Raw genomic sequence first — 13,096 nt, 5'->3', positions numbered from 1 at the left:
ATACTATTGTTATCGTGTGTGTGTTGATGAGTGCAAGTCGTTCCTTAAAAAACCCATCCCTTGTGTATGACTGTTCGTGTAAGGTGTATGGTTGCAATCTAGCGCCCGGCTGAAATCACAGCCTTAACACACGAAGCAGCGTCTAACTGCTGTGACCGCCAGTGCAGCGCCGTGCGCTATTAGTGCGCTTACCTTACCCAAGTCTGGGTGGTTAGTGGCGTCTGCTAGTGTGGCACAGCATGCACTTCTGTCCATAATAGTTTCCTCTGATACCCCAAATGTGGTGTCGATCGCAAGAGGTATACACTAACTCCAATCCTGTGTCCTGGGATAGAGTTCTGTGGTTCCTTGCTTGCGCTCTCTGTGCGGTACCGCGACCCTGTGACTTAACAGGGATCACTTCCTTCACACAGGATGAAGTTAACCCGTGTGTGTAATCCCTTTGTACCACCATATAGTGCTGCCATTCACTTAGCAGCAGGCTCTTTCCTGCACGGTGGATCCCGGGTGGCGAACGCACCAATCCTACTTAATAAATATATTCGGTGCGTTCCGCCAACCCTAACAGAAGCCTGTTCATCTTTGAGTATTTTAGCTATGCACACTTCGCATAATTTCTTGTTATAACCATCTGGGAGTTTGGCGGTAGGGTTGAGCGAAACGGATCGGCCAATTTCAAAAGTCGCCGACTTTTGGCAAAGTCGGGTTTCGTGAAACCGACCCGATCCCACTGTGGGATCGAGTCGGAGGTCGGCGATCTTCGCTCCAAAGTCGGGTTTTGTTTATATATATATATATATATATATATATATATATATATACAGTGGGGCAAAAAAGTATTTAGTCAGTCAGCAATAGTGCAAGTTCCACCACTTAAAAAGATGAGAGGCGTCTGTAATTTACATCATAGGTAGACCTCAACTATGGGAGACAAACTGAGAAAAAAAAATCCAGAAAATCACATTGTCTGTTTTTTTATCATTTTTTTTGCATATTATGGTGGAAAATAAGTATTTGGTCAGAAACAAACAATCAAGATTTCTGGCTCTCACAGACCTGTAACTTCTTCTTTAAGAGTCTCCTCTTTCCTCCACTCATACCCTGTAGTAATGGCACCTGTTTAAACTTGTTATCAGTATAAAAAGACACCTGTGCACACCCTCAAACAGTCTGACTCCAAACTCCACTATGGTGAAGACCAAAGAGCTGTTAAAGGACACCAGAAACAAAATTGTAGCCCTGCACCAGGCTGGGAAGACTGAATCTGCAATAGCCAACCAGCTTGGAGTGAAAAAATCAACAGTGGGAGCAATAATTAGAAAATGGAAGACATGCAAGACCACTGATAATCTCCCTCGATCTGGGGCTCCACGCAAAATTCCACCCCGTGGGGTCAGAATGATCACAAGAACGGTGAGCAAAAATCCCAGAACCACGCGGGGGGACCTAGTGAATGAACTGCAGAGAGCTGGGACCAATGTAACAAGGCCTACCATAAGTAACACACTACGCCACCATGGACTCAGATCCTGCAGTGCCAGACGTGTCCCACTGCTTAAGCCAGTACATGTCCGGGCCCGTCTGAAGTTTGCTAGAGAGCATTTGGATGATCCAGAGGAGTTTTGGGAGAATGTCCTATGGTCTGATGAAACCAAACTGGAACTGTTTGGTAGAAACACAACTTGTCGTGTTTGGAGGAAAAAGAATACTGAGTTGCATCCATCAAACACCATACCTACTGTAAAGCATGGTGGTGGAAACATCATGCTTTGGGGCTGTTTCTCTGCAAAGGGGCCAGGACGACTGATCCGGGTACATGAAAGAATGAATGGGGCCATGTATCGTGAGATTTTGAGTGCAAACCTCCTTCCATCAGCAAGGGTATTGAAGATGAAATGTGGCTAGGTCTTTCAACATGACAATGATCCAAAGCACACCGCCAGTGCAACGAAGGAGTGGCTTCGTAAGAAGCATTTCAAGGTCCTGGAGTGGCCTAGCCAGTCTCCAGATCTCAACCCTATAGAAAACCTTTGGAGGGAGTTGAAAGTCCGTGTTGCCAAGCGAAAAGCCAAAAACATCACTGCTCTAGAGGAGATCTGCATGGAGGAATGGGCGAACATACCAACAACAGTGTGTGGCAACCTTGTGAAGACTTACAGAAAACGTTTGACCTCTGTCATTGCCAACAAAGGATATATTACAAAGTATTGAGATGAAATTTTGTTTCTGACCAAATACTTATTTTCCACCATAATATGCATATAAAATGTTAAAAAAACAGACAATGTGATTTTCTGGATTTTTTTTTCTCAGTTTGTCTCCCATAGTTGTGGTCTACCTATGATGTAAATTACAGACGCCTCTCATCTTTTTAAGTGGTGGAACTTGCACTATTGCTGACTGACTAAATACTTTTTTGCCCCACTGTATATATATATATATGTCATTGAGACACATTTATATATATACATGTGTTAGGGGTCGAGTTCCCGCTTCTGCTCTGGGGGAATCTCGAGCCACTTCCGCTGCGGTCTCCCATTCTTGTCCAGCCGCAGTGGAGCCTGCTCAGCAAGGACGTCGGTCCCAGCGTCTTGCTCATTCTCACTCTGTTCAGAGAGTTAGTGCTGCTTCTCCAGTCTCTGCCATTAAAGTCAGTACTGGTCAGCAGCGAGCGGACTTCTCTGGGACTAAGTCCTTGTCTGCATGTACTGAGCATGCCCAGCGTAAGGTCTCCCGTTGGAGATCGAGGGTCATGTGCTCAGGCTCTGCAGCACATTCCATTGGTCCTCTTGGCAGGTCCTAGAAGGGCAAAAGTGCTGTGGCCACTTCCTGTGCTGCTCCTATATAAACTGCGCATGACCGCACGGCCATGCGCTAGTATTGTCTTGTTATTATGTGTGTGTGTAGATGGATGTATGTCGAAGGATGAAAGCTCCTAAATATCCCTCCCTAGTGTTGTTGACTGTTCGCGGATGATGGTAGCTATCTAGCGCCCGACTTGCCATCTACACGATACACACATCTCAGCGTCCTATAGCTGTGCCTGCCAGTACGGCGCCGTGCGCTTGCCTTGCGCTTTCCATACCCGAGTCTGGGTGGTTAGTGGCGTCCGTTAGTGCGGCATCGCTCGCACTCTTGTGCACATATTTGTCCTAAGGTGCTCTACACACCCAGTTGCGGTGTTACGCCAGCAAGGGTCTAATCGGGCTTCAATCCCTTCTGGGGTTAAGTCCGCTGACCACTTGCTCGCGCTTTAGTGCGGTACTGCGGTCCTGTGAGTTAACAGGATCGCTTTCTTCACGCTGGGTGAGGTTTAACCCACGCGTGTATACTTTAGTGTACCGCCATATTGTCTGCCAATTACTAGCAGCAGGTCTCCACCTGCACGGTGGACCCCGGACTGCGAACGCACCTTTATCATCTGTCTTGGTGCGTTCCGCCAGTCCTAACAGAATACTAGCGCCAGAGTCTGGCTAGTAAAATGGCGGACGACCAGCGTTTACAGCGGTACATCCAGCAGCTGGAGGGAAGGTTGGCGGCTCTTGAGCGTACAACCTCAGCTGTGGATGTCACTGCTGTAGCTGTGCAGGCTGCAAGTGTAGCCGCAGCCAGTTTGTCCACTGCCACCCCTGCTCCGACTTTATCCCGTCTCCCACTACCTGACAAGTTTGCTGGAGAGAGCGAACATTGTCGTGGATTCGTGAGCCAGTGCTCTATCCATCTCGAGCTCCTGGCTGCACGTTTTCCTACAGAGCGGGCTAAGGTGGGATTTATTGTCTCGCTGTTGTCGGGCAGGGCGTTGGAGTGGGCTACGCCGCTGTGGGAGCGTGATGATCATGTGGTGCAGAGTGCTCCGTTGTTTCTGGGCACGCTGAAAAAGGTCTTTCTAGGACCTCAACTCACCCATGATACAGCGCTCCAACTACTGGCATTAACTCAGGGTGAGTCCTTGGTCAGCCATTTTTCCGTCCGATTCCGTACTTTAGCTTCCGAGCTGGAGTGGTCGGATAAAGCCCTTATCCCCATATTCTGGAGGGGCCTGGCTGAACATGTTAAGGACGCTCTGGCCGCTAGGGAGATTCCTGCCACACTGGAGGAGTTAATATCTATTTCTACTCGTATAGACCTCCGTTTTAACGAGCGGAGGTTGGAACGAGCCCAGTGTAGGCAGAGGTTTCGGCTGGCTCTTACCTTCGCCAAACCTTTGAAATCTCCAGTCCAGGCATCTGAGTCACATGAGACCTTGGAGGTGACACGAGCGGGATCCAAGTCTCAGTCCGCTCGTGCACATAAGGTTCGTCATGTTTGCCAGCAGTCAGGACGTCTTGCCTCCAAGAGTCCTCAGCGGTCGGGGAAACGTCAGCGTCTAGTGGCAGTTGGAGGAGGTACACTAGACACGGCGACGTTTGCCTCAAAGTTGTCCTTCAAGGGGACAATTACCATAGGCCCATCCACTCTCACGGTCGAGCTATGCTTGGATTCTGGGGCAGAGGGTAACTTTATGTCCTCCGCCTTTGCCCAGCGTCACGCAATACCCTTGGTGATGCTCGCCCAGCCAGTGACCGTTCGAGTGGTAAATGGGTCAACACTACCTTCACAGATTACCCACCAAACCATTCCTTTCACCCTATCTGTGTCTCCATCACATCAGGAGATAATCTCCCTATTAGTCATTCCTGAGGGAATTGATGAGGTCCTGTTGGGGATGCCATGGCTTCGCTACCATTCTCCTCATATTGAGTGGTCCTCTGGGAGAATTTTGGGATGGAGTAAATCCTGTGAGGGTAGATGTCAGAGGGAGTGCGTTCAGGTTGCTACTACACAGGTACCCGCAGATCTTTCCTCTCTCCCCAAGCACTATTGGTCCCATGCAGACGTGTTCTCCAAAAGAGCTGCGGAGACCCTTCCGCCTCACCGCCCCTATGACTGTCCTATTGACCTCTTGCCTGGTGCTGAGCCTCCCCGGGGTCGAGTCTACCCGTTATCTCTCCCGGAGACGGAGGCAATGTCCCAGTATATTCAGGAGAATCTGGCAAGAGGATTCATTAGGAAGTCAGTGTCACCGGCAGGGGCTGGGTTCTTCTTCGTACAGAAGAAGACTGGAGACTTACGTCCATGCATAGACTACAGGGGTCTTAACGCCATTACCGTTAAGAACAAGTACCCATTACCCCTGATATCTGAGCTCTTTGATAGGCTACGGGGAGCAAAGGTATTTACAAAGTTAGATCTGCGGGGTGCTTACAACCTGATTCGCATCCGTGAGGGGGATGAATGGAAGACGGCTTTTAACACCAGGGATGGGCACTATGAATATCTAGTGATGCCCTTTGGGCTCTGTAATGCCCCAGCCGTTTTCCAAGACTTTGTGAACGACATCTTTCGGGATATGCTCACCACCTCGGTCGTAGTCTATCTGGATGACATTCTCATCTACTCTCCAGATATAGACTCCCATCGGAGAGATGTTCGCAAAGTCTTCGACCTCTTACGGGCAAACTCCCTCTACGCTAAGTTGGAGAAGTGTGTGTTTGAGCAGGAGTCCTTGCCTTTCCTTGGTTATATCATTTCTGCCCAGGGTTTGGCTATGGATCCTGCCAAGCTACAGGCTGTAATGGACTGGCAGGAACCCCATTCTCTTAAAGCGGTGCAGCGCTTTATGGGGTTCATTAATTATTATCGCCAGTTCATTCCACACTTCTCAACTTTGGTAGCTCCCTTGGTCGCCCTCACCAAGAAGGGAGCAAATCCCAAGTTGTGGTCAGAGGAGGTCTCCAAGGCCTTTCTCTCGATTAAGTCACACTTCGCTAGCGCTCCCATCCTACATCGCCCCGATGTAGATAAACCATTCATCTTGGAGGTGGATGCCTCATCCGTTGGTGCTGGAGCAGTCCTTTTCCAAAAGGATGCTCAAGGTCGGAAGCATCCTTGCTTCTTCTTCTCCAAGACCTTCACACCAGCGGAGAGGAATTATTCCATCGGGGACAGGGAGTTGCTAGCCATGAAGTTGGCTTTTTCAGAGTGGAGACACCTCTTGGAGGGAGCTCGCTTTCCCTTCCAAGTCTTCACTGACCACAAGAACTTGGTGTATATACAGACGGCCCAGCGGCTGAATTCTCGCCAGGCTAGATGGTCCCTGTTCTTCTCCCGGTTCCATTTTACTCTCCATTTTCTCTCCGGGGAGAAGAACGTTCGTGCCGACGCTCTCTCCCGCTCCGTAGTGTCATCTGAGGAGGAGGAGGAGGAGCCTCGGCTTATTGTCCCTTCTGAGAGCCTGAGAACTGTAGCTCCGGTTTCGCTGGAGTCTGTGCCCCCGGGCAAGACTTTCGTGCCAGCTAACTTGCGACCGGAGGTTCTCTCTTGGGCTCACTCCTCCAGAGTGGGGGGGCATTTTGGGACCAAGAGGACATCAGAGCTTTTGGCGAGAACATACTGGTGGCCGCATATGGCCCGAGATGTCAGGGACTACATTCAGGCGTGCGTTTCTTGCGCCCAGAATCGGTCTCCTCGGCAACGGCCTGCTGGGTTGCTTTACCCTCTACCGGTGGCAGACAGGCCCTGGGAGATGGTCGGGATGGACTTTGTGGTGGGTCTACCCAAGTCGGGTGGCTGCTCCATTATTTGGGTTGTCACTGACCATTTCTCTAAGATGGTGCATTTGGTGCCGCTTCCTCGGTTACCCTCAGCATGGGCCTTGGCGGTGTTGTTCGTTAAACACGTTTTCCGTTTGCATGGTATGCCTGATAAAATTGTCAGCGATCGGGGTCCCCAGTTTGCATCTCGGTTTTGGAGAGAGCTCTGCCGTTTACTCAGCATAGAGTTAAACCTCTCCTCTGCTTACCATCCCGAGACGAATGGGTTGGTGGAGAGAACCAATCAGACTCTGGTGACATATTTGCGACATTTCGTCTCTGCTAGGCAGGATGACTGGGCATCTTTGCTACCTTGGGCGGAATTTGCCCTGAACAACGCCGTAGCCGATTCCACTGGTCAAACTCCTTTTCTCCTTAATTACGGCCAGCATCCGCGTGTCCCTGTGCCCATGCCCGTGTCCTCCACCGATTCTAGGGTGGCAGACTGGGCGGTGGAGGCACGTGACATCTGGGACCGCACACAGGATGCTATCCGGGCCTCCAAGGAGAGAATGAGGGTTTCGGCTGATACACACCGGCGCCCCGCTCCGGTCTTTGCTCCCGGCGACTTAGTGTGGCTCTCCGCCCGTAACATCAGGCTGCGAGTTGAGTCCACTAAGTTTGCTCCTCGCTACATTGGCCCGTTTAAAGTTCTGGAACAGGTCAACCCTGTGGTTTACCGTTTGGCCATTCCTCCACGCCTTGGTATCACCGATACCTTTCACGTTTCCCTCTTAAAGCCCGTTCGTTTGTCTCGCTTTTCTGAGTCATCTGCTGGGACATCGGGTTCATCCACGGATGAATTTGAGGTGAATGCTATTGTGGGAAGCAAGGTGGTACGTGGCAAAAAATTTTATTTGGTGGATTGGAAGGGTCATGGTCCAGAGGATAGAACCTGGGAGCCTGTGGAGCACATTCGGGCTCCGCAGCTCATTGCTGCCTTTGAACGTAGCGAGGCCCAAGGAGGAGGGGGCCCTAGGAGGGGGGGTAATGTTAGGGGTCGAGTTCCCGCTTCTGCTCTGGGGGAATCTCGAGCCACTTCCGCTGCGGTCTCCCATTCTTGTCCAGCCGCAGTGGAGCCTGCTCAGCAAGGACGTCGGTCCCAGCGTCTTGCTCATTCTCACTCTGTTCAGAGAGTTAGTGCTGCTTCTCCAGTCTCTGCCATTAAAGTCAGTACTGGTCAGCAGCGAGCGGACTTCTCTGGGACTAAGTCCTTGTCTGCATGTACTGAGCATGCCCAGCGTAAGGTCTCCCGTTGGAGATCGAGGGTCATGTGCTCAGGCTCTGCAGCACATTCCATTGGTCCTCTTGGCAGGTCCTAGAAGGGCAAAAGTGCTGTGGCCACTTCCTGTGCTGCTCCTATATAAACTGCGCATGACCGCACGGCCATGCGCTAGTATTGTCTTGTTATTATGTGTGTGTGTAGATGGATGTATGTCGAAGGATGAAAGCTCCTAAATATCCCTCCCTAGTGTTGTTGACTGTTCGCGGATGATGGTAGCTATCTAGCGCCCGACTTGCCATCTACACGATACACACATCTCAGCGTCCTATAGCTGTGCCTGCCAGTACGGCGCCGTGCGCTTGCCTTGCGCTTTCCATACCCGAGTCTGGGTGGTTAGTGGCGTCCGTTAGTGCGGCATCGCTCGCACTCTTGTGCACATATTTGTCCTAAGGTGCTCTACACACCCAGTTGCGGTGTTACGCCAGCAAGGGTCTAATCGGGCTTCAATCCCTTCTGGGGTTAAGTCCGCTGACCACTTGCTCGCGCTTTAGTGCGGTACTGTGGTCCTGTGAGTTAACAGGATCGCTTTCTTCACGCTGGGTGAGGTTTAACCCACGCGTGTATACTTTAGTGTACCGCCATATTGTCTGCCAATTACTAGCAGCAGGTCTCCACCTGCACGGTGGACCCCGGACTGCGAACGCACCTTTATCATCTGTCTTGGTGCGTTCCGCCAGTCCTAACAACATGTTTATATTTACTTCAGCGCGATATAGCAGAAAAGCCGGTAATACAATTGCCGGCTTTTCATCTCTCCTTCCAAAACCCGACATGATATGAGACATGGTTTACATACAGTAATCCATGTCATATGCCAATTTTTTTTTTCCATATTCCAAACACTACTGTTAGTAGTGTGTATGTGCAAAATTTGGGCGCTGTAGCTATTAAATTTAAGGGTTAAATCGTGGAAAAAATTGGCTCCCACGCAATTTTCTCCGCCAGAGTGGTAAAGCCAGTGACTGAGGGCAGATATTAATAGCCTGGAGAGGGTCCATGGTTATTGGCCCCCCCTGGCTAAAACCATCTGCCCCCAGCCACCCCAGAAAAGGCACATCTGGAAGATGCGCCTATTCTGGCACTTGGCCACTCTCTTCCCACTCCAGTGTAGCGGTGGGATATGGGATAATGAAGGGTTAATGTCACCTTGCTATTGTAAGGTGACATTAAGCCAGATTAATAATGGAGAGGCGTCAATTATGACACCTATCCATTATTAATCCAATTGTATGAAATGGTTAAAAAGCACACACACATTATTACAAAGTCTTTTAATGAAATAAAGACACAGGTTATTGTAATATTTTATTAGACTCTTAATCCACCTGAATAGCCTCTCCAGGCTATTAATATCTGCCCTCAGTCACTGGCTTTACCACTCTGGCGGAGAAAATTGCGCGGGAGCCCACGCCATTTTTTTCCGCGATTTAACCCTTAAATTTAATAGCTACAGCGCCCAAATTTTGCACGTACACACTACTAACATTAGTAGTGTGAAATATGCAAGAAAATGGGAATATGACATGGTTTACTAAATGTAAGCCATGTCTCATATCATGTCGGGTTTAGGAAGGAGAAATGAAAAGCCGGCAATTGAATTACTGGCTTTTCTGCTATATCGCGCTGAAGAAAATATAAATATATAGAGATTTCCCATTGACTTGCATTGGGTTTCATGTTTTGGCCGATCCCCCGACTTTTCAAGATAATCGGCCGATTTCACTCGACTCGACTTTTGGGAAAGTCGGGTTTCGCTCAACTCGACTCGACCTCAAAAAAGGAAAAGTCGCTCAACCCTATTTGGCGGTACATAATGGACATTTGGTAGCCTTCTTTTTAGTTGTAGCAGACCTTTGTCCTAAAATGTAAAAGAAGGCCCTGTAGCTACTGGATCTAAAGTCCCGCTAGGTCCTTTCCCCACCACGTTTACTCACATGGTCCGTGGGCAGCTCTAGGGACTGGAAGTCTGGATGACTTGCACCCTCCATCTTACTCAGGTGTGCTGTCAGCTGTCATCATTAAATGTCAGTCTTACCCAACTTCAAAACATCTGATTCGTCCTCCTTCTGAGCTCAGCTGTTGGTATTCACGGTGATTGCAGGTCCCCGGCTGTACTGCGCATGCATAATCTGAAACGCACGCTGACCAGCCTGGGATCCCCTGATGTGGGCGCAATCATGACCCGGACTCTTCTCTCTCTCCGGTGTGCCCGGCTGATACCGGAAACTGCCGGCGCTGGAAACTCCGGGAATCCAGCCACACACCCCAGAAGTCGTCACCAGCCTGCCCCCCTCCTATGCAAAGCACCGGAAGTCCCTGAAGTTCGGGGAGATGCCACAGGCACCGGCTCCCCAAGGGGCCAGGGAACAGCGCCGAACACCGCTGCAGCAACCACTGCCTCAGAGCCCTTTCTGAAGGGATGAGGCAACAGACGGGAGCACACAGCTCTACCTGATCGCGTGAGGGACCTCTGTCGGTATCTTGCGATCTCAGGAGTCCCTTCATGGAGACACCTGCAGTCCAGAGCCCCCTCCAGGAGGAGAAGACCGCCCCAGGAGCACCAGCTCGACCGGACCTGATAGGCATCAGGTAAATCCATTTCTTCTGGAGAACACTCTCCTGCATCTGTCCCTGATAGGGACAGGAAAAAACTGAAGGGTGGTGGTGGGGAGGGGCTATTTAACCTCTTCTGTGTTCCTGTCCCTATCAAGGATATGAAGGACAACCTCCTGGTGGTGCTATCAGGAGGGATGACTTGGAAAATAAAAAATAAAAAAACATTAGTACCAAACATTTACAATAGTAAAAGCACCAACTCCAGTGTAATAGAAAAAATACAGATTGGGCAATACAACGCAACCCAATACACCACAAAAAATTCTTACGTTCTCTGGGCAAGGACCGATCTCAAAAATGCCAGGATGCGGTGATATTTATATTTCTGGATCCTTGCTCCAGAACCACTAGGAACCCGGCTCTCTTGACGAAGGTCCTTGTTGAAGCGATCCTTCATCGCACAACAACGTGTTCTGACTTTGAGCACTGTTGACAAAAAAAAATTATGGTTAGACAATGCACTTTTGGCTGGGACCAAACAACTGTGTGTGATGAGAGAAACTCCCTGGCCCACATCGCTTGGGCCACCACATTCCATAGCCGCCGGATCGTCACGTTGTCCGAGTGCTGTGGAACCCAGGTGTCCCACAATGGGACTCACTCATGGACCAGGGAGATGAGGATGTCATTGTCAATGAGGTCCTCATCCCGTTCTGGGACCTAGAAAATAAATAAATACATTAATGTTTGAGACATTAACATAAGGAAAAGTAAGAAAACAACAGAGACAGAAAACATCAATAATATTCAAAGTCAAGAAAAATAAAAGGAGTCAAGAAGAAAAAGGTAAAGAAAGAGCAAAGTAAAGAAAAGAACAGTAAAGAATAGTAAAGTCAGGATACAATAAGCAGAGTACAATCAGTCAGGTATACTTACGCCGCCTTGCCATATGACCATGTCCACGCTGCTCCTGCTCGGCCTCTGTCGCAGTTGAAGAACTCTACTGAAAAAGAAAAAAAAAGTCACATGTGTAGATGTGACAGAGAATACTTACCAATCTGAAGAAGTGAGTACTCACTTCAATTTCATTTCCACTCTGTGCAGGCCCAAGACATTGCTCCTCCTCCTCAGAAGAAGACTTTCTGATTCATGCAGCAAGAAAAAAACAAACAGAAATTATTAGGACATATAGAGACAGAAAAAAAGAAAATAAAGACATTGGCTTTGATACTCACATTGTTCAGAGTGTACAGTAGATTCCTCCCAGGTTCTTTCCAGAGTCTGTCTGCTCTTCTTCCCAGTCTGCTGAGTAGTGACCTGCAAATGCCCACTCCCTCCTTTTATCAGTTTGTATGTGGGGGGTGGCTAATCAGTGTCTAGACTGGTTTTCCTGTGGTAAAATGCATGCGTTCATAAACCCAAACAAACACATGTGCTTGCGAAAGCATGCATTCACATAGACTGTAATGACGCATTCCTTCCTCTATCAACCGCATACGTTTCGAGGCGGCAAATTGACACCTCTGAAATTACAACATGTAGCATTTACCGCGTCAAGCCTCAGACAACAAAACGACGCATGCGTTGCCAAATGCGGCAAAACTTAACCAATCGCAGGCACATGCGTTCCTAATGTTAAAGATAGGAATACACGACGCATGTGGATGTATGCATCCAAAACGCTGCAGACACATCCTCAAATGTGAAACCAGCCTAAGTTGATATTTTTGTAGTTTTAGTAACTTCTCCAGTTATTCTGTATGCTTATGGCAATCACAGTATATCGTTACACTGCAGACTTTTAAATATTTTGTTTCCTGTAAAGTAGAATCACGAGTTTAGTTTGAGCTTGAAACATTAACCAAATATTAGCCTTAGTGATAAAAATTCTATTTTTCTTACCAAAAAAGACTCCTAGTACTGTTCTGTTCCTCTGAGATGATTGACCTGAAGGTCCTTTTGTAGCAACATTACTTATTTTTCTTGGGTTGGGAAGATGTGGTTCCATCATTGCTTGATATACTCCATCAGAATATGCTGGTGGCATGAGCCGTAGGAGCCTAGAACCTAGCAATATAAACAAATTAATTGCAGTGAATAAATAAATGTAACCAAGAGCATTTCCATAAGACATGTCAATATAATAGGCAGTGTTGTGCTATTCAACCTTGCAATCTTAGAGATCAGAGTTTTCCTACTGTTTTTGCTACTAGTTTTTGCTCTTCTAATGTGAGCATTTTTTAATATAATCACTATGATTGATTTACAGGTTATATAGCTGCAATAATTCCTAGTTATTAATTGCTGGATGTGGCTCTGAAAAAAGATCTGCAATTCCTATTCAAAAAGACAAAACACCACCCCATGAATTCTAAAAAAGAGTTTACTATATTAATATACAAATATAATAAAGACAATTAGGGTATGTGCACACTTTACGGATTTATGTGTGGATTTTTCCGCGCAGATTAAGAAAAATCCGCAGGTAAAACGCCCTGCGTTTTACCTGCGGATTACATGCAGATTTACCACGTTTTTTTGTGCGTTTTTTATCTGCGTTTTTACACCTGCGGATTCCAATTATGGAGCAGGTGTAAAATGCTGCGGAATCCATACAACGAAT

At 48.2% G+C, this 13,096-nt stretch overlaps 1 protein-coding gene across 3 annotated transcripts in view; it reads right to left on the bottom strand.

The window, feature by feature from the left end:
* DUOX1 (dual oxidase 1) overlaps window positions 1-13,096 on the bottom strand; it is a 280,203-nt gene that overhangs the window by 255,240 nt on the left and 11,867 nt on the right. For 2 of the 3 annotated variants that reach the window (XM_069765805.1, XM_069765807.1), the window contains one exon: window positions 12,376-12,540. In XM_069765805.1, coding sequence (XP_069621906.1) covers window positions 12,376-12,540 — 165 coding nt within the window. Of the gene's footprint in view, window positions 1-10,802; window positions 10,907-12,375; window positions 12,541-13,096 lie in introns of those variants that run through there. The other variant, XM_069765808.1, reaches the window with a different exon arrangement.

The sequence above is a fragment of the Ranitomeya imitator genome, chromosome 4 (genome assembly GCF_032444005.1).
Source record: "Ranitomeya imitator isolate aRanImi1 chromosome 4, aRanImi1.pri, whole genome shotgun sequence".
Lineage (NCBI taxonomy): Eukaryota > Metazoa > Chordata > Amphibia > Anura > Dendrobatidae > Ranitomeya > Ranitomeya imitator.
This window is presented reverse-complemented; position numbering and strand designations above follow the sequence as displayed.